The 24,000-nt window shown below is 41.0% G+C and overlaps 1 protein-coding gene across 1 annotated transcript in view; it reads left to right on the top strand.

Annotated features, from left to right (window-relative positions):
- syt17 (synaptotagmin XVII) overlaps positions 1-23,964 on the top strand; it is a gene marked incomplete at both ends in the record, with an annotated part of 45,096 nt that extends 21,132 nt beyond the window's left edge. The window contains 7 exons of the mRNA XM_029747663.1: positions 162-310; positions 676-919; positions 1,407-1,560; positions 3,563-3,706; positions 9,981-10,055; positions 11,889-12,009; positions 23,804-23,964. Coding sequence (XP_029603523.1) covers positions 162-310; positions 676-919; positions 1,407-1,560; positions 3,563-3,706; positions 9,981-10,055; positions 11,889-12,009; positions 23,804-23,964 — 1,048 coding nt within the window. The remainder of the gene's footprint in view (positions 1-161; positions 311-675; positions 920-1,406; positions 1,561-3,562; positions 3,707-9,980; positions 10,056-11,888; positions 12,010-23,803) is intronic.
- Positions 23,965-24,000: the final 36 nt, after the last annotated feature.

Below are 24,000 nucleotides of genomic sequence, written 5' to 3'. Positions count from 1 at the left end.
CCCTCTGTTTCTCTCTCTCCCTCTTTCTCTCTGGCTCTCCCTGTCTCTCTCTGTCTCCCTCTCTCCCTCTCCCTCTGTTTCTCTCTCTCCCTCTCCCTCTGTTTCTCTCTGTCTCCCTCTCTCCCTCTCCCTCTGTTTCTCTGTCTCTCCCTCCGTCTCAGAGTGAACGAGTGTGTGGATGAGAAGGGCACTGATACAGGGGTCACTCATGTTGACGCCATGGCAATACCGCAGCACAGTATTCCGACCCGGAGACGTTCCAGCTCAGAGATGTCCCGATCCACCTTCAGCCTGGTCCGACAACTCTCCAGTAAGAACAACTGATCCAATGAATCACTGAATCAAACACTGAACCACTTAACCACTTAACTACTGAAGCAAATAATGAACCACTGACTCTCTGAATCAAACTCTTAACTACTGAACCAATTAATCAAACACTGAACCCCTAAAAACTAAACTCCTGAATTAAACACTGAATCACTGAACCAAGGAATTACTGAATTAAATATTGAACCACTGAACCAATTAACCACTAAGAACCACTGGATGAAACACTGAACCACTAAGAACCACTGAATCAAAAAATGATTTAATGAACTTCTTCGTTCCCCTCTCCTCTCTCTTTTCTCCTCTATCTATATTCTCCTCTATTCACCCCCTCCCCTCCCCCAGGTCTAGACGCCCGCAGGCCCAGCTCTCCGCTGGTTGATGTGAAACCCATTGAGTTCTGGGCCATGGGCCCCAGGAAGGAGGTGATCCAGCCGCTGCGTCGACCCCAGCCCCCTCCGGATGACTACTTCAGGAAGTTGGAGCCACGCCTCTACTCTCTGGACTCATCCGGAGACGACGTGGACTCGCTAACGGACGAGGAGATTCTGCTACGATACCAACTGGGCATGCTCCACTTCAGCACACAGTAACGTTTTGTCTTTTATACATTGTATTATATATTTTATGTTTTAGAATCAGGATTATAGTAATGAGCTTGTAAGCTTCCCCAGGTCTAGAAATAAATACAGGAAAATAAGAAAAACATTCATTCATCTAATGTTTATTTTCTTCATGTCCCTCTGATCATCCCAATCTCCTCCTCTCTCTCTCTCTCTCCCTCTGATCATCCCAATCTCCTCCTCTCTCTCTCTCTCTCTCTCTCTCCCCCCTCTCTCTTTTTCTCCCTATGATCATCCCAATCTCCTCCTCTCTCTCTCTGTCTCTCTCTCCCCCTCTCTTTCTCTTTCTCTCCCTCTGATCATCCCAATCTCCTCCTCTCTCGCTCTGTCTCTCTCCCCCCCTCTCTCTCTTTCTCTCCCTCTGATCATCCCAATCTCCTCCTCTCTCTCTCTCATCCCCCTCCCTCCCTCCCTCCCTCCCTCCCTCCCTCTCCCATACCCCTCTCCTCTCAGGTATGACCTAATCAACGGCCACCTGGGCGTTAGGGTCATTGAGGCTCGCGACCTGCCCCCACCTCTGACCTGTGATGGAGCCCGCCAGGACATGGCCCACTCCAACCCATACGTCAAGATCAGCCTGCTGCCGGACCACAAGAACTCCCGGCAGGTAGCTTAGCGCTTAGAGAAGCGGTCCTGCAACTGGAGGGTTGCTGGTTTGAAACCCAGCTCTGACTGGAAAAATCTGGTGTGGAGTGAGCTGTCAACTGGAGGGTTGCTGGCATCAGTATCCTAGAAACCATTGCCTGCTGTTGTGCCCTTGAGCAAAGCACTTAATCATACCTAGAAGTATTGCTCAGGGGGCGCAGACCCATTGCTTCCAGCCTCAAGGTTGGGTTGTCAGCATAAATACACATTTCCATTCTCTGTAAGTTAATGGGCCCCCCTCACCTTGGGTTCCCGAGTGTCGCAGCGGTCTAAGGCACTGTATCTCAGTGCTAGAGGCGTCACTACAGACACCCTGGTTCAAATCCAGGCTGTATCACAACTGGCCGTGATTGGAAGTCCCATAGGGCGGCGCACAATTGGCCCAGCGTCGTCCGGGTTTGGCTAGGGTAGGCCGTCATTGTAAACAAGAATTTGTTCTTAAAACCTCTTAGGGATAGGGGGCAGTATTTTCACGCCCGGATGAAAAACGTACCCAAATTAAACTGGTTACTACTCTTGCCCAGAAACTAGAATATGCATATTATTAGTAGATTTGGATAGAAAACACTCTGAAGTTTCTAAAACTGTTTGAATGGTGTCTGTGAGTATAACAGAACTCATATGGCAGGCAAAAACCTGAGAAAAATTCAACCAGGAAGTCGAAAATTTGAGAATTGTAGTTCTTCTTTCTAATCCCTATCAAAACTACAGTGTCTGTGGGGTCATGTTGCACTTCCTAAGGCTTCCATTGACTGTCAAAAGCCTTCAGAAAGTTGTTTCATCCGTCTCCTGTAACCGGGCAGAGTATCAGTTAATGAGTGGACTGCCTGGGGATAAAGGGATTGGATATGCACGATCCCGCGAGCACGCTGTTCCTTCTTTTTGTCCTTGAATGAATACGCTATTGTCCTGTTGGAATATTATCGCATTTTTACGTAAAAAAATACCATAAAAATTGATTTTAAACAACGTTTGACATGCTTCTAACTACGGTAATGGAACATTTTGACTTCTTGTGTCTCGAATTACGCTCGCGCATTATGCCTTTGGATAGTGACCTGAACGCACGAAGAAAACGGAGGTATTTGGACATAAATGTGGATTATTTCGAACAAAAACAAAATTTCTTGTGGAAGTAGCAGTCCTGGGAGTGCATTCTGACGAAGATCAGCAAAGGTAAGAGAATATTTATAATACTAATTTTGAGTTTAGGTGACCCCAGAACTTGGCGGGTGTCTGTATAGCTTGCTTTGATGGCGAGCTATGTACTCAGAATATTGAAAAATGTGCTTCGCCGTAAAGCTATTTTAAAATCTGACACAGCGGTTGCATAAAGGAGTACTGTATCTATAATTCTTAAAATAATTGTTATGTATTTTGTCAACATTTATGATGAGTATTTCTGTAATATGTGTGCTCATTGTGCTCATTCACCGGAAGTTTTGGAGGCGAAACATTTTCTGAACATCACGCACCAATGTAAAATGCTGTTTTTGGATATAAATATGAACTTTATCGAACAAAACATACATGTATTGTGTAACATGATGTCCTAGGAGTGTCATCTGATGAAGATCGTCAAAGGTTAGTGCTTCATTTAGCTGTGTTTTGGGTTTTTGTGACATTTCTCCTTGCTTGGAAAATGGATGTGTGGTTATTTTTGTCTATGTACTCTCCTAACATAATCTAATGTTTTGCTTTCGCTGTAAAGCCTTTTTGAAATCGGACAATGTGGTTACATCAAGGAGAAGTGTATCTTTAAAATGGTGTAAAATAGTCGTATGTTTGAGAAATTGAAATTATGATATTTTTGTTGTTTTGAATTTCGCGCCATGCTATTTTGTCAAACGATCTCGTTAACGGGATCCTGTCTCGAAGTGGTCACTAAGAGGATTTATTAACCGACTTGCCTAGTTAAATAAAAAAATGTTTAAAAAGAACAATAAAGTATTTTTCTTCTTCAGACGGGGGTGAAGAGGAAGACACAGAACCCGGTGTTTGAGGAGCGGTTCACCTTTGACCTTCTGTTCCTGGAGGCCCAGCGCCGCACCCTGCTGCTGTCTGTGGTCGACTTCGACAAGTTCTCACGACACTGTGTCATCGGCAAGGTGAACACACACACACGCATACACAACCCCACAAACAAAACACACACACGAACGCACACACGCTCATACACAAGCACACAAGCACACACACACACACCTATCATGTGAGTATTGATACCTGGGGTGAAAGTAAGCTGGTAAAACATGATCCTATCACAATAATTAAAACAAATACTGCAAGAAAACCTATCGGCTGTTACACCATCATTTGTCATTAGCCTACCGCCTGTCAGCCGCATGACAAATTTGCAAATGGACTTGAAAAAGGGTGGAATACGTTCCAAAATGTTGTGTGGTTTGATGTGAACACAAATAAATTCAGGCTATAAGTCTAATGTCATTAGGCTATTGGGTGTTTTAATAGCCTTTTCCCATTCATCAAATGGCCGGTGCACTGCACTGTTTCAGATGCTGGAATTATTTTATAGTGGATGAACGTGCGCGGGTATTGTCTGCTTTTTGAAGTGATTTATTTGACAATGACTGGTTGTGTTCATCCTACTTTAAAAAAGTAATACATTTTTACAGTTTAATGACGTCTTTACTATTAGCTCTAAAAATAAAGAGAGTTGTACGCTCTATATATGAACTCCCAGTAATGGGTAAATCACCAACGTTTCGGCATCACTGTGCCTTCTTCTTGACTATTAGGCCAATAAAAACAATGTGTGTGCATACACAGGATGTCCCGTACCAGGAAGATACAGCGGATGGCGAAAGTATTCACCCCCTTGGCATTTTTCCTATTTTGTTGCTGTAACGGCCGTCGTCTGAAGAAGTGGACCAAGGTGCAGCGGAGTTAGTGTTCATTATTAGATTTTAATATAAACAACATGAACACTATACAAAACAAGAAAAGAGTAAACCGACAGCAAACAGTCCTGTCTGGTACAAAACACTGACAGAAACAATTACCCACAAACCCAAAGGAAAAACATGCTCCTTATGTGTGACTCCCAATCAGCAGCAACGAGCTTCAGCTGTGCCTGATTGGGAGCCACACACACGGCCCAAAACAAAGAAATACAAAACATAGAAAAAGGAACATAGAACGCCCACCCAATGTAACACCCTGGCCTAACCAAAATAAAGAACAAAAACCCCTCTCTATGGCCAGGGCGTTACAGTACCCCCCCCCCAAAGGTGCGGACTCCGGCCGCAAAACCTGACTCTGAAGGGGAGGGTCCGGGTGGGCCTTCTTACGGCGGCGGCTCAGGTGCGGGACGTGGCCTCTGCTCCACCCTTGACGTCGCCCTCTTCGGTGGCGCACCTGGCCGCGCCGAAGGTCTGGTGGGCGACACTGACTGCGCCCGGCTGGCGGCCGGCGATGGTTGCGCCCGGCTGGCGGGCGGCGATGGTTGCGCCCGGCTGGCGGGCGGCGATGGTTGCGCCCGGCTGGCGGGCGGCGATGGTTGCGCCTGTCTGGCGGGCGACCCTTGTTGCGCCCGGCTGGCGGGCGACCCTGGCTGCGCCCGGCTGGCGGGCGGCGATGGTTGCGCCTGGCTGGCGGGCGACCCTGGCTGCTCTGACGGCACTGACCCAGGATTCACCAGGCTGGGGAGACATGACAGAGGCCTAGCCCTAGGCGTAGGCACAGGACTCACCGGGCTGGCGGGCGTCCCTGGCCACTCTGGCAGTTCGGGGCAGTCTGGCCACTCCGGCAGGTCGGGGCAGTCTGGCCACTCCGGCAGGTCGGGGCAGTCTGGCCACTCCGGCAGGTCGGGGCAGTCTGGCCACTCCGGCAGGTCGGGGCAGTCTGGCCACTCCGGCAGTTCCGCGCAGTCTGGCCACTCCGGCAGTTCCGCGCAGTCTGGCCACTCCGGCAGTTCAGCGCAGTCTGGCCACTCCGGCAGTTCAGCGCAGTCTGGCCACTCCGGCCAGTTCAGCGCAGTCTGGCCACTCCGGCAGTTCAGCGCAGTCTGGCCACTCCGGCAGTTCAGCGCAGTCTGGCCACTCCGGCAGTTCAGCGCAGTCTGGCCACTCCGGCAGTTCAGCGCAGTCTGGCCACTCCGGCAGTTCAGCGCAGTCTGGCCACTCCGGCAGTTCAGCGCAGTCTGACCTCTCTGGCGACTGCTGACTGGCGGGCAGTTCTGACGACTGTTGACTGGCGGGCAGCTCTGACGACTGTTGACTGGCGGGCAGCTCTGACGACTGTTGACTGGCGGGCAGCTCTGACGACTGTTGACTGGCGGGCAGCTCTGACGACTGTTGACTGGCGGGCAGCTCCGACGACTGTTGACTGGCGGGCAGCTCCGACGACTGTTGACTGGCGGGCAGCTCTGACGACTGCTGACTGGCAGGGCTGGGGACACGCACCTTGGGCTTGGTGCGGGGCGCAGGGACGGGCCGGACAGGACTGTGGACACACACCTTGGGCTTGGTGCGGGGAGCAGGGACGGGCCAGACAGGACTGTGAACACGCACTGGTGAACTGAAGCGTGGAGCCGGTTTTGCCACTCGTCCTGGCTGGATGCCCTTCCTAGCACGGCATGTGCTGGGCATGTCCACCGGACGCACCGGGCTGTGCGGGCGCACTGGCGACACAGCGCGCAACTCCGCATACCAAGGCTCCTCCAGATCATCCCTCTGCAGGTCCTCAATCAACTGCCTCATCATCTGTATCTCCTCCTCTGCCGTCATCCCCCACGAGAGCAGTGGTCTGGGCTCCTCCTCTGCCCTTCCGGACCACCCCATTAGCCCCCCCCCAAAATTTTCTTGGGGGAGTCTTCCGGGCTTCCTCGACCGACGCCAGCGACCCCGTCTGCTGGCCGGCGTCTCCTCCATTGACCGGACCTCCCTCTTCCGCTGCTTGGTCCCTTGGTGGTGGGTAATTCTGTAACGGCCGTCGTCTGAAGAAGTGGACCAAGGTGCAGCGGAGTTAGTGTTCATTATTAGATTTTAATATAAACAACATGAACACTATACAAAACAAGAAAAGAGTAAACCGACAGCAAACAGTCCTGTCTGGTACAAAACACTGACAGAAACAATTACCCACAAACCCAAAGGAAAAACATGCTCCTTATGTGTGACTCCCAATCAGCAGCAACGAGCTTCAGCTGTGCCTGATTGGGAGCCACACACACGGCCCAAAACAAAGAAATACAAAACATAGAAAAAGGAACATAGAACGCCCACCCAATGTAACACCCTGGCCTAACCAAAATAAAGAACAAAAACCCCTCTCTATGGCCAGGGCGTTACAGTTGCCTTACAACCTGGAATTAAAATTGATTTTTGAGGGGTTTGTATCATTTGATTTACACAACATGCCTACCACTTTGAAGATGCAAAATATTTTTTATTGTGAAACAAACAAGAAATAAGACAAAAAAATTGAAAACTTGAGCGTACATAACTATTCACCCCCCTCAGTGTCAATACTTTGTAGAACCACCTTTTGCAGCAATTACAGCTGCAAGTCTCTTGGGGTATGTCTCTATAAGCTTGTCACATTTAGCCACTGGGATTTTTGCCCATTCTTCAAGGCAAAACTGCTCCAGCTCCTTCAAGTTGGTTGTGTTCCGCTGGTGTACAGCAATCTTTAAGTCATACCACAGATTCTCAATTGGATTGAGGTCTGGGCTTTGACTAGGCCATTCCAAGACATTTAAATGTTTCCCCATAAACCACTCAAGTGTTGCTTTAGCTGTATGCTTACAGTCATTGTCCTGCTGAAAGGTAAATCTCAGTCCTAGTCTCAAATCTCTGGAAGACTGAAGCAGGTTTCCCTCAAGAATTTCCCTGTATGTAGCGCCATCCATTATTTCTTCAAATCTGACCAGTTTTCCAGTCCCTGCCAATGAAAAACATCCCACACAGCATGATGCTGCCACCACCATGCTTCACTGTGGGGATTGATGTTCTCGGGGTGATGAGAGGTGTTGGGTTTGTGCAAGACATAGCATTTTCCTTGATGGCCAAAAAGCTCAATTTTAGTCTCTTCTGACCAGAGTACCTTCTTCCATATGTTTGGGGAGTCTCCCACATTCCTTTTGGAGAACACCAAACGTGTTTGCTTATTTGTTTCATTAAGCAATTACTTTTTTCTGGCCACTCTTCCGTAAAGCCCAGCTCTGTGGAGTGTACAGCTTAAAGTGGTCCTATGGACAAATATTCCAATCTTCGCTGTGGAGCTTTGCAGGTCCTTCAGGGTTATCTTTGGTCTCTTTGTTGCCTCTCTGATTAATGCCTTCCTTGCCTGTTTCGTGAGTTTTGGTGGGCGGCCCTCTCTTGACAGGTATGTTGTGGTGCCATATTCTTTCCATTTTTTAATAATGGATTTAACCTGTTTAGGATAGGGGCCAGTATTTTCACGGCCGGATAAAAAACGTACCCGATTTAATCTGGTTATTACTCCTGCCCAGAAACTATAATATGCATATAATTAGTAGATTTTGATAGAAAACACCCAAATGTTTCTAAAACTGTTTGAATGGTGTCTGTGAGTATAACAGAACTCATATGGCAGGCCAAACACTGAGAAGATTATATATGGGAAGTGCCCTGTCTGACCATTTCTTGGCCTTCTATAGCCTCTTTATCGAAAACAGAGGATGTCTGCTGTAATGTGACATTTTCTAAGGCTCCCATAGGCTCTCAGAAGGCGCCAGAATGGGGAATGATAACTCTGCAGTCCCTGGGTGAAAAACAGTAGGGCTTTTGGAAAAGGGTCATTCTGAGAACAATGACACTGGTGCGCGCGTGCATGTGAAGACTCCATTTTCTATTTTCAGTGTTTGAACGAAAACAAGGTCTCCCGGTTGGAATATTATTGCTATTTTACGAGAAAAATTGCATAAAAATTGATTTTAAACAGCGTTTGACATGCTTCGAAGTACGGTAATGGAATATTTGTAAAAATTTTGTCACGATATGCGCCGGCGCGTCACCCTTCGGATATTGTCTTGAACGCAAGAACAAAACGCAGCTATTTGGATATAACTATGGATTATTTGGAACCAAAACAACATTGGGTGTTGAAGTAGAAGTCCTGGGAGTGCATTCTGACGAAGAACAGCAAAGGTAATCCAATTTTTCTTATAGTAAATCTGAGTTTGGTGAGTGCCAAACTTCGTGGGAGTCAAAATAGCTAGCCATGATGGCCGGGCTATCTACTCAGAATATTGCAAAATGTGCTTTCACTGAAAAGCTATTTTAAAATCGGACACCGCGATTGCATAAAGGAGTTCTGTATCTATAATTCTTAAAATAATTGTTATGTTTTTTGTGAACGTTTATCGTGAGTAATTTAGTAAATTCACTGGAAGTTTTCGGTGGGTATGCTAGTTCTGAACGTCACATGCTAATGTAAAAAGCTGTTTTTTGATATAAATATGAACTTGATTGAACAAAACATGCATGTATTGTATAACATAATGTCCTAGGGTTGTCATCTGATGAAGATCATCAAAGGTTAGTGCTGCATTTAGCTGTGGTTTTGTTTTTTGTGACATTATATGCTAGCTTGAAAAATGGGTGTGTGATTATTTCTGGCTGTGTACTCTCCTGACCTAATCTAATGTTTTGCTTTCGTTGTAAAGCCTTTTTGAAATCGGACAATGTGGTTAGATAAAGGAGAGTCTTGTCTTTAAAATGGTGTAAAATAGTCATATGTTTGAAAAATTGAAGTTTGGGGATTTTTTAGGTGTTTGTAATTCACGCCACGCTCTATCATTGGATATTGGCGAGGCATTCCGCTAGCGGAACATCTAGATGTAAGAGGTTTTAATGGTGCTCCATGGGCTGTTCAAAGTTTTGGATATTTTTTTATAACCCAACCCTGATCTGTACTTCTCCACAACTTTGTCTCTGACCTGTTTGGAGAGCTCCTTGGTCTTCATGGTGCCCCTTGCTTAGTGGTGTTGCAGACTCTAGGGCCTTTCAGAACAGGTGTATATATACTGAGATCATGTGACACTTAGATTGCACACAGGTGGACTTTATTCAACTAATTATGTGACTTCTGAAGGTAATTGGTTGCACCAGATCTTATTTAGCGGCTTCATAGCAAAGGGGGTGAATCCATATGGATGCACCACTTTCCCTTTTAAATGTTGTTGTTTTTTAAAACAAGTACTTTTTTTCATTTCACTTCACCAATTTGGACTATTTTGTGTATGTCCATTACATGAAATCCAAATAAAAATCTATTTAAATTACAAGTTGTAATGCAACAAAATAGGAAAAACTCCAAGGGGGATGAATACTTTTGCAAGGCACATTCATCCCTGACTGACAGATTAGTTCTGTAATGGTGTGTTTCCATTGGTAGGTGGCGCTGCCTCTGAGTGAGGTTGATCTGGTGAAGGGCGGTCACTGGTGGAAGGCCCTGGTACCCAGTTCTCAGGTAGGGAGAACACACACACACGAAATGTCTTAGTTCAACACACACTACGTGTCTTAGTTCAACACACACTAAGTGTCTTAGTTCAACAATGTCTTTGTTCAACACACACTAAGTGTCTTAGTTCAACACATTGATCTAAGTGGATTCCTCCCTTTGGATGTAAAACCATTATAAAGCTTCTCAGCCTATCCTCCTCCTCCTCTTCCTCCTCATTCACTCGTCCTCCTCCTCATCCTCTTCACCTCCTCCTCCTCTTCCTCCTCATTCACTCGTCGTGTGTGTGTGTGTGTGTGTGTGTGTGTGTGTGTGTGTGTGTGTGTGTGTGTGTGTGTGTGTGTGTGTGTGTGTGTGTGTGAGAGAGAGTGAGAGTGTGTGAGAGACACTAATACTGACACACTGTCCTAGCTGCACATCTGTTCTATTGTCACGAGGGAGGTGAACCCATCGCCCGGGAACACGGCAATACCACAGCAACACCACAACGACACCATAAAACCACAACATCACAGCACCACAACAACACCACAACGACACAATGACACCACAACACAACAACACCACAACACAAAACAACAACACCACAACACCACAACACCACAACACCACAACACCACAACACAAAACAACAACACCACAACAACACAGGCTGTTAAAGAACAACATTATACACACAAGCACACACCCTGGGTTTTCTCTACTAGGGGTCTCTCTACTAGACACACACCCTGGGTTCTCTCTACTAGGGGTCTCTCTACTAGACACACACCCTGGGTTCTCTCTACTAGGGGTCTCTCTACTAGACACACACCCTGGGTTCTCTCTACTAGGGGTCTCTACTAGACACACACCCTGGGTTCTCTCTACTAGGGGTCTCTACTAGACACACACCCTGGGTTCTCTCTACTAGGGGTCTCTACTAGACACACACCCTGGGTTCTCTCTACTAGGGGTCTCTACTAGACACACACCCTGGGTTCTCTCTACTAGGGGTCTCTACTAGACACACACCCTGGGTTCTCTCTACTAGGGGTCTCTACTAGACACACACCCTGGGTTTCTCTCTACTAGGGGTCTCTACTAGACACACACCCTGGGTTCTCTCTACTAGGGGTCTCTCTACTAGGGGTCTCTACTAGACACACACCCTGGGTTCTCTCTACTAGGGGTCTCTACTAGACACACACCCTGGGTTCTCTCTACTAGGGGTCTCTACTAGACACACACCCTGGGTTTCTCTCTACTAGGGGTCTCTGCTAGACACACACCCTGGGTTCTCTCTACTAGGGGTCTCTACTAGACACACACCCTGGGTTCTCTCTACTAGGAGTCTCTACTAGACACACACCCTGGGTTCTCTCTACTAGGGGTCTCTCTACTAGACACACACCCTGGGTTCTCTCTACTAGGGGTCTCTACTAGACACACACCCTGGGTTCTCTCTACTAGGGTTCTCTCTACTAGGGGTCTCTACTAGACACACACCCTGGGTTCTCTCTACTAGGGGTCTCTACTAGACACACACCCTGGGTTCTCTCTACTAGGGGTCTCTACTAGACACACACCCTGGGTTCTCTCTACTAGGGGTCTCTACTAGACACACACCCTGGGTTCTCTCTACTAGGGGTCTCTACTCTCTACAACACAACAGACACACACCCTGGGTTCTCTCTACTAGAGAGAGAGAGATAGGAAGAGAGAGCGAGAGAGAGGGAAAGAGAGAGAGAAAAGAAAGAGCGAGAGAGAGAGAGAGAGAGAGAGAGAGCTGCTGTTATCAATCAGCTATCTGAGATATATCTACAGAGTGATATTAACAGTGTTTTGTGTTTCTAACAGAATGAGGTAGAGCTGGGAGAGCTGCTGTTATCACTCAACTACCTGCCCTCCGCTGGAAGACTCAACGTTGACATCATCAGAGCCAAGCAGCTGCTGCAGACAGACATGTGCCAGGGATCAGGTAAACCATACCTACTAACATAGCTACTAACATACCTACTAATATACCTACTAATATACCAACTAACATACCTAATAATATACCTACTAACATACCTACTAACATACCGACTAATATACCTACTAACATAGCTACTAACATAGCTACTAACATACCTACTAATATACCTACTAACATAGCTACTAACATACCTACTAATATACCTACTAACATACCTACTAACATATCTACTAATATACCTACTAACATACCTACTAACATACCTACTAATATACCTACTAACATACCTACTAATATACCTACTAATATACCTACTAATATACCTACTAACATACCTACTAATATACCTACTAACATACCAACTAACATACCTACTAATAAACCTACTAATATACCAACTAACATACCTAATAATATACCTACTAATATAACTACTAACATACCTACTAATATACCTACTAATATACCTACTAACATACCTACTAATATACCTACTAACATACCTACTAATATACCTAATAATATACCTAATAATACACCTACTAATATAACTACTAACATACCTACTAATATACCTACTAATATACCTACTAATACACCAACTAACATACCTACTAACATAGCTACTAATATACCTACTAATATACCTACTAATGTACCTACTAACATACCTACTAACATACCTAATAAAATACCTACTAATATACCTACTAATATACCAACTAACATACCTACTAATATACCTACTAATATACCAACTAACATACCTAATAATATACCTACTAATATACCTACTAATATACCTACTAACATACCTACTAACATACCAACTAACATACCTAATAATATACCTACTAATATACCTACTAACATACCAACTAACATACCTACTAATATACCTACTAATATACCAACTAACATACCTAATAATATACCTACTAATATACTACTAACATACCTACTAATATACCTACTAACATACCTACTAACATACCTACTAATATACCTACTAATATACCTACTAACATACCTACTAATATATCTACTAATATACCTACTAATATACTTACTAACATACATACTAACATACCTACTAACATACCTACTAATATACCTATTAATATACCATATAACATACCTACTAACATACCTACTAATATACCTACTAATACACCAACTAACAAACTTACTAATATACCTATTTATATACCATATAACATACCTAATAATATACCTACTAACATACCTACTAATATACCTACTAATATACCTACTAACATACCTACTAACATACTAACATACCTACTAATATACCTATTAATATACCATATAACATACCTAATAATATACCTACTAACATACCTACTAATATACCTACTAATACACTAACTAACATACTTACTAACATACCTATTTATATACCATATAACATACCAAATAATATACCTACTAACACACCTACTAACATACCTACTAACATATCTACTAACATACCTACTAACATACTAACATACCTAATAATATACCTACTAATATAACTACTAACATACCTACTAACATACCTATTAACATACATACTAACATATCTACTAACATACCTACTAACATACCTACTAACATACCTATTACATACCAAATAATATACCTAATAATATACCTACTAATATAACCACTAACATACATACTAACATACCTACTAATATACCTACTAATATACCTACTAATATACCTACTAACATACATACTAACATACCTACTAACATACCTACTAATATACCTAATAATATACCATATAACATACCTACTAACATACCTACTAATATACCTACTAATACACCAACTAACATACTTACTACTATACCTATTTATATACCATATAACATACCTAATAATATACCTACTAACATACCTACTAATATACCTAATAATATACCTACTAACATACCTACTAATATACCTACTAACATACCTACTAATATACCAACTAACATACCTACTAATATACCTACTAATACACCTACTAACATACCTACTAATATACCTACTAACATACCTACTAATACACCTACTAATACACCAACTAACATACTTACTAATATACCTATTTATATACCATATAACATACCTAATAATATACCTACAAACATACCTACTAATATACCTAATAATATACCTACTAACATACCTACTAATATACCTACTAATATACCTACTAACATACCTACTAACATACTAACATACCTAATAATATACCTATTAATATACCATATGACATACCTAATAATATACCTACTAACATACCTACTAATATACCTACTAATACACCAACTAACATACTTACTAACATACCTATTTATATACCATATAACATACCAAATAATATACCATATAACATACCTAATAATATACCTACTAACATACCTACTAATATACCTAATAATATACCTACTAACATACCTACTAATATACCTACTAATATACCTACTAACATACCTACTAACATACTAACATACCTAATAATATACCTATTAATATACCATATAACATACCTAATAATATACCTACTAACATACCTACTAATATACCTACTAATACACCAACTAACATACTTACTAACATAGCTATTTATATACCATATAACATACCAAATAATATACCTACTAACATACCTACTAATATACCTACTAATATACCTACTAACATACTAACATACCTACTAATATACCTATTTATATACCATATAACATACCTAATAAAATACCTACTAACATACCTACTAACATACCTACTAATATACCTACTAACATACCTACTAATATACCTACTAACATACCTACTAATATAGCTACTAATATACCAACTAACATACCTACTAATATACCTACTAACATAGCTACTAACATACCTACTAATATACCTACTAATGTACCTACTAACATACCTACTAACATACCTACTAACATACCTACTAACATACCTACTAATATACCAACTAACATACCTACTAATATACCTACTAATATACCAACTAACATACCTAATAATATACCTACTAATATACCTACTAACATACCAACTAACATACCTACTAATATACCTACTAATATACCAACTAACATACCTAATAATATACCTACTAATATAACTACTAACATACCTACTAATATACCTACTAACATACCTACTAATATACCTACTAATATACCTACTAACATACATACTAACATACCTACTAACATACCTACTAGTATACCTATTAATATACCATATAACATACCTACTAACATACCTACTAATATACTTACTAATAACCAACTAACAAACTTACTAATATACCTATTTATATACCATATAACATACCTAATAATATACCTACTAACATACCTACTAATATACCTACTAATATAACTACTAACATACCTACTAACATACTAATGTACCTACTAATATACCTATTAATATACCATATAACATACCTAATAATATACCTACTAACATACCTACTAATATAAATACTAATACACTAACTAACATACTTACTAACATACCTATTTATATACCATATAACATACCAAATAATATACCTACTAACACAACTACTAACATACCTACTAACATATCTACTAACATACCTACTAACATACTAACATACCTAATAATATACCCACTAATATAACTACTAACATACCTACTAACATACCTACTAACATACCTACTAACATACCTACTAACATACCTACTAACATACCTATTACATACCTACTAATATACCTACTAATATACCTACTAACATACCTACTAACATACTAACATACCTACTAATATACCTACTAATATACCTACTAATATACCTAATAATATACCTACTAACATACCTACTAATATACCTACTAATACACTAACTAACATACTTACTAACATACCTATTTATATACCATATAACATACCAAATAATATACCTACTAACACACCTACTAACATACCTACTAACATATCTACTAACATACCTACTAACATACTAACATACCTAATAATATACCTACTAATATAACTACTAACATACCTACTAACATACCTACTAACATACCTACTAACATACCTACTAACATACCTATTACATGCCAAATAATATACCTAATAATATACCTACTAATATAACTACTAACATACATACTAACATACCTACTAATATACCTACTAATATACCTACTAATATACCTACTAACATACATACTAACATACCTACTAACATACCTACTAATATACCTATTAATATACCATATACCATACCTACTAACATACCTACTAACATACCTACTAATATACCTACTAACATACCGACTAACATACCTACTAACATACCTACTAATATACCTACTAACATACCTACTAATATACCTAATAATATACCTAATAATACACCTACTAATATAACTACTAACATACCTACTAATATACCTACTAACATACCTACTAATATACCTACTAATATACCAACTAACATACCTACTAATATACCTACTAACATACCTACTAATATACCTACTAATATACCTACTAATATACCTAATAATATACCTACTAACATACCTACTAATATACCTACTAATACACTAACTAACATACTTACTAACATACCTATTTATATACCATATAACATACCAAATAATATACCTACTAACACACCTACTAACATACCTACTAACATATCTACTAACATACCTACTAACATACTAACATACCTAATAATATACCTACTAATATAACTACTAACATACCTACTAACATACCTACTAACATACCTACTAACATACCTACTAACATACCTATTACATGCCAAATAATATACCTAATAATATACCTACTAATATAACTACTAACATACATACTAACATACCTACTAATATACCTACTAATATACCTACTAATATACCTACTAACATACATACTAACATACCTACTAACATACCTACTAATATACCTATTAATATACCATATACCATACCTACTAACATACCTACTAACATACCTACTAATATACCTACTAACATACCGACTAACATACCTACTAACATACCTACTAATATACCTACTAACATACCTACTAATATACCTAATAATATACCTAATAATACACCTACTAATATAACTACTAACATACCTACTAATATACCTACTAACATACCTACTAATATACCTACTAATATACCAACTAACATACCTACTAATATACCTACTAACATAGCTACTAATATACCTACTAATATACCTACTAATGTACCTACTAACATACCTACTAACATACCTACTAACATACCTACTAATATACCTACTAATATACCAACTAACATACCTACTAATATACCTACTAATATACCAACTAACATACCTAATAATATACCTACTAATATACCTACTAATATACCTACTAACATACCTACTAACATACCAACTAACATACCTAATAATATACCTACTAATATACCTACTAACATACCAACTAACATACCTACTAATATACCTACTAATATACCAACTAACATACCTAATAATATACCTACTAATATAACTACTAACATACCTACTAATATACCTACTAACATACCTACTAACATACCTACTAATATACCTACTAATATACCTACTAACATACATACTAACATACCTACTAACATACCTACTAATATACCTATTAATATACCATATAACATACCTACTAACATACCTACTAATATACCTACTAATACACCAACTAACAAACTTACTAATATACCTATTTATATACCAACTAACATACCTAATAATATACCTACTAACATACCTACTAATATACCTACTAATATACCTACTAACATACCTACTAACATACTAACATACCTACTAATATACCTAATAATATACCTACTAATATAACTACTAACATACCTACTAACATACCTACTAACATACCTACTAACATACCTACTAACATACCTACTAACATACCTATTACATACCAGATAATATACCTAATAATATACCTACTAATATAACTACTAACATACATACTAACATACCTACTAATATACCTACTAATATACCTACTAATATACCTACTAACATACATACTAACATACCTACTAACATACCTACTAATATACCTATTAATATACCATTTAACATACCTACTAACATACCTACTAATATACCTACTAATACACCAACTAACATACTTACTACTATACCTATTTATATACCATATAACATACCTAATAATATACCTACTAACATACCTACTAATATACCTAATAATATACCTACTAACATACCTACTAATATACCTACTAACATACCTACTAATATACCTACTAATACACCTACTAACATACCTACTAATATACCTACTAACATACCTACTAATATACCTACTAATACACCAACTAACATACTTACTAATATACCTATTTATATACCATATAACATACCTAATAATATACCTACTAACATACCTACTAATATACCTAATAATATACCTACTAACATACCTACTAATATACCTACTAACATACCTACTAACATACTAACATACCTAATAATATACCTATTAATATACCATATAACATACCTAATAATATACCTATTAATATACCTATTAATATACCTACTAATACACCAACTAACATACTTACTAACATACCTATTTATATACCATATAACATACCTACTAACATACCTACTAACATACCTACTAACATACCTAATAATATACCTACTAATATACCAACTAACATACTAACGAACATACCTAATAAAATACCTGTTAATATACCACATAACATACCTATTAATATACCTATTAATATACCTATTAATATACCTACTAACATACCTATTAATATACCATATAACATACCTAATAATATACCTTCTAACATACCATATAACATACCTAATAATATACCTACTAACATACCTACTAATATACCTACTAATATACCTACTAACATACCTACTAATATACCTACTAATATACCTACTAACATACCTACTAATATACCTACTAACATACCTACTAATATACCTACTGTAAGGCTGTCGTAAAGAGGGGACCAAAGCGCAGCGTGTTGAGTGCTCATGATGAAATTTATTAACTCAAAAACACTAAAGACAAAATACGATCAGCTCACAGTTCTGTCAGGTACAGCGACTAAACAGAATGCAACTAAACAGAATACAACTGCCCACGAACACACTAGAAAAACCCCCAACTTAATTATGATCTTCAGCTGCCTCTAATTGTAGATCATCCCAAAAACCTCCAACATAGAAATAGAATACTAGAACTAAACATAGAAATAGAAAACATAGAAAATCACCCAAAACACCCCCTGTCACGCCCTGACCTACTCTACTATAGAAAATGACATCTTACAAGGGTCAGGACGTGACAGTATCCCCCCGCCAAAGGTGCAGACTCCGAATGCAACTACAAAACAACAAAATAACCTACAAAACAAAAAGGGAGGGTAGGGAGGGTGACAATTGTCTAGTGCAGTACCCAGAACCTTACCATCCAGCAGATCCTCCAGCAGCGGAGGTGGCTCCGGTTCGGGGCATAAACCCCGCTCCGCAAGCAGATCCCTCTGCTTCTGTACCACCGGACAGTAGATCGTCGTTGGATGAACCGGACTGTAGATCGTCGTCGGATGAACCGGACTGTAGGCCGTCGTCGGATGAACAGGACTGCAGGTCGTCGTCGGATGAACCAGACTGCAGGCCGTCGCCGGAGGCTCTGGGCTGCAGGCCGTCTCAGGAGGTTCCGTACTAGGGAGCGTCGCTGGTGGCTCCGGACTGGGGAGCGTCGCTGGAGGCTCCAGACTGGGGAGCGTCGCTGGAGGTCTGATGCGTGGGACTGGCATAGGTGGTGCCAGACTGGTAACACGCACCTCAGGTCGAGTGCGGGGAGCAGGCACAGGACGTACTGGGCTTTGGAGGATCACTGGAGGCCTGATGCGTGGGACCGGTACAGGTGGCACCGGGCTGATGACACGCACCTCAGGGCGAATGCGAGGAGCAGGCACAGGACATACCGAGCTGTTGAGACGTACTGGAGACCTGGTGTGTATAGCCGGTATCACTTGTTCCGGAAATTCCACACACTTTTCAGGACGAGTACGGGGAGCTGACTCAGGTGGCACCAAACTGACGACACGTTCCTTTGGGAAAAACTTGTGCGTCCTTCACCAACTCAATAACTCTCCCATTTCTACCTTCTCCAAATGTTCCCTATTCTCTTGGATTGGCTCTGGTTTGCTCCCGACTGCTCCATGTGCCCCCCCCCCAAAAAAAAGGTATCCATCTCCTCCCGAGCACGCTGCTTGATCCAGTTGTGGTGGTCAGTTCTGTGATGTAATGTAACATACCTAATAACATACCTACTAATATACCTACTAACATAGCTACTAACATACCTACTAACATACCTAATAACATACCTACTAACATACCTACTAATATACCTACTAACATACCTACTAATGTACCTACTAATATACCTAATAACATACCTACTAACATACCTACTAACATACCTAATAACATACCTACTAACATACCTACTAACATACCTACTAACATACCTACTAATATACCTACTAATATACCTACTAATATACCTACTAACATACCTACTAACATACCTACTAACATAGCTAATAATGTTATATCTACAGTCTGTATCACAACTATAACACAGACCTGACACACGTGGTGCTACATCAGTGGAGGCTGATGGGAGGAGCTATAGGAGGACAGGCTCATTGTAACGGCTGGAATAGAATTACTGGACCAGAGTTAGTAGTTTCCATATATTTGATGTGTTTGATACCGTTCCATTTATTCCATTCCAGCCGTTACATTGAGCCCATCCTCCTACAGCACCTCCCACCAGCCTCCTCTGTGTTACACCTGTAGTAGAATCACGTATGAATCAGGTTGCAGGTATCCTGCAGGATACCTGAAAAACAGAGCGGATACCTGAATTACAGAGTGAATACCTGAATGACAGAGTGGATACCTGAATTACAGAGTGGATACCTGAATAACAGAGTGGATACCTGAATTACAGAGGGGATATCTGAATAACAGAGTGGATACCTGAATTACAGAGTGGATACCTGAATAACAGAGTGAATACCTGAATAACAGAGGGGATACCTGAATAACAGAGTGGATATCTGAATAACAGAGTGGATACCTGAATTACAGAGTGGATACCTGAACAACAGAGTGGATACCTGAACAACAGAGTGGATACCTGAACAACAGAGTGGATACCTGAATAACAGATGGGGGTATGACCCAGTATGTAACACCTACATGTTTCAGGTAGACCACCATAGTCCCTGTGCCCAAAAACGACAAGGTAAGCTGTCTAAATGACTATCGCCCCGTAGCACTCACATCTGTAGCCATAAAATGCTTTGAGAGTCATGACTCACATCAACACCATCATCCCAGACACCCTGGATCCACTCCAATTTGTATACCGCCCCAACAGATCCACAGATGATGCAATCTCTATTGCACTCAACACTGCCCTTTCCCACTTGGACAAAGGAACACCTACTATATGTGAGAATGCTGTTAATTGACTACAGCTCAGCATTCAACACCATAGTGCCCTCCAAGCTCATCATTAAGCTAAGGACCCTGGGACTAAACACCTCCCTCTGCAACTGGATCCTGGACTTCCTGACGGGATGCCCCCAGGTGTTGAGGATAGGCAACAACACATCTGCTAAGCTGACCCTCAACAAAGGAGCTGATGGTGGACTACAGGAACCAGAGGGCCGAGCACGCCCCCATTCACATGGATGGGGCTGTGGTGGAGCAGGTGTCCACATCACTAGGGATCATGGTCCACACACACCAACACAGTCGTGAAGAGGGCCTCCCCCTCAGGAGGCTGAAAAGATTTGGGATGGGCCCTGAGATCCTCAAAAAATGATACAGCTGCACCATTGAGAGAGCGTCTTCACTGGGTGCATCACAACTTGGTATGGCAACTGCTTGGCATCTGCCCGGAAAGCACTACAGAGGGTAGTGCGTACGGCCCAGGACATCACTGGGGCCGAGCACTGCGCCATCCAGGACCTCTATACCAGGCGGTGTCAGAGGAAGGCCTTAAACGTTTTATGTGTGCAGTAGCTTATGGGGATCCTAATAAACTTAACTAAACTAATCTGTCACTTTATTCCTAGTTATATGTACATATCTACCTCATTTAACAAGTACCCCTGAACATTGACTCAGTACTGGTACCCCGTGTATATAGCCAAGTTATCATTGACTCAGTACTGGTACCCTGTGTATATAACCAAGTTATCATTGACTTAGTACTGGTACCCCGTGTATATAACCAAGTTATCATTGACTCAGTACTGGTACCCTGTGTATATAACCAAGTTATCATTGACTTAGTACTGGTACCCCGTGTATATAACCAAGTTATCATTGACTCAGTACTGGTACCCTGTGTATATAACCAAGTTATCATTGACTTAGTACTGGTACCCCGTGTATATAGCCAAGTTACCATTGACTTAGTACTGGTACCCTGTGTATATAACCAAGTTATCATTGACTCAGTACTGGTACCCTGTGTATATAACCAAGTTATCATTGACTTAGTACTGGTACCCTGTGTATATAACCAAGTTATCATTGACTCAGTACTGGTACCCCGTGTATATAACCAAGTTATCATTGACTTAGTACTGGTACCCTGTGTATATAACCAAGTTATCATTGACTTAGTACTGGTACCCCGTGTATATAACCAAGTTATCATTGACTTAGTACTGGTACCCTGTGTATATAACCAAGTTATCATTGACTTAGTACTGGTACCCCGTGTATATAACCAAGTTATTATTGACTCAGTACTGGTACCCCGTGTATATAACCAAGTTATCATTGACTTAGTACTGGTACCCCGTGTATATAGCCAAGTTATCGTTAGTTATTGTGTATCTGTTATTACTTTTCTGTTATTTCTCTCTGTATTGTTGGGAAGGACCCGTAAGTAAGCTTTTCACTGTTAGTCCACACCTGTTGTTTATCAAGCATGTGACGTATAACATTTGATTTGAGGATACCTGAATAACACCTCATATACCACACCTGGGGATCAGCTGCTGCAGATCAGGTAATAACTGCAGAAACCTAAATAACACACCTGACACACACCTGGGGATCAGGTAATAACTGCAGAAACCTGAATAACACACCTGACACACACCTGGGGATCAGGTAATAACTGCAGAAACCTGAATAACACACCTGACACACACCTGGGGATCAGGTAATAACTGCAGAAACCTGAATAACACACCTGACACACACCTGGGGATCAGGTAATAACTGCAGAAACCTGAATAACACACCTGACACACACCTGGGGATCAGGTAATAACTGCAGAAACCTGAATAACACACCTGACACACACCTGGGTCAGGCATCACAGGGAACCACTTCACAACACGACACACCATGACACACCACAACACGACACGACACTACATGACACACCACGACACACCACGACACACCACGACACGACACACCACAACACACAACAACACACCACAACACTACACACCACAACACTACAACACGCCACGACACATTATGTCATACCACAACACGACACACTATGTCATACCACGGGGTACCATCATGCCACCTGCACATCCTATTTCTTGCTAGCAGAACATTTAACTTCCTTCCTGTCTCTATCTACATCCCCCCCAGACCCGTTTGTGAAGGTTCAGCTGGTAACAGGGCTGAAGCTGGTAAAGACCAAGAAGACATCCTGTATGAAAGGAACCATCGATCCCTTCTACAACGAGTCGTTCAGCTTCAGAGTCCCCCATGAAGACCTCAGCGAAGTCAGCCTGGTATTTACAGGTACAGCCCCTAGAGAGAGAGAGAGAGAGAGAGATAGGGAA

The sequence above is a fragment of the Salmo trutta genome, unplaced genomic scaffold (assembly GCF_901001165.1).
Source record: "Salmo trutta unplaced genomic scaffold, fSalTru1.1, whole genome shotgun sequence".
Taxonomy (NCBI): domain Eukaryota; kingdom Metazoa; phylum Chordata; class Actinopteri; order Salmoniformes; family Salmonidae; genus Salmo; species Salmo trutta.
The sequence above is the reverse complement of the archived record's forward strand: the minus strand, read 5'-3'. Positions and strand labels throughout refer to the sequence as shown.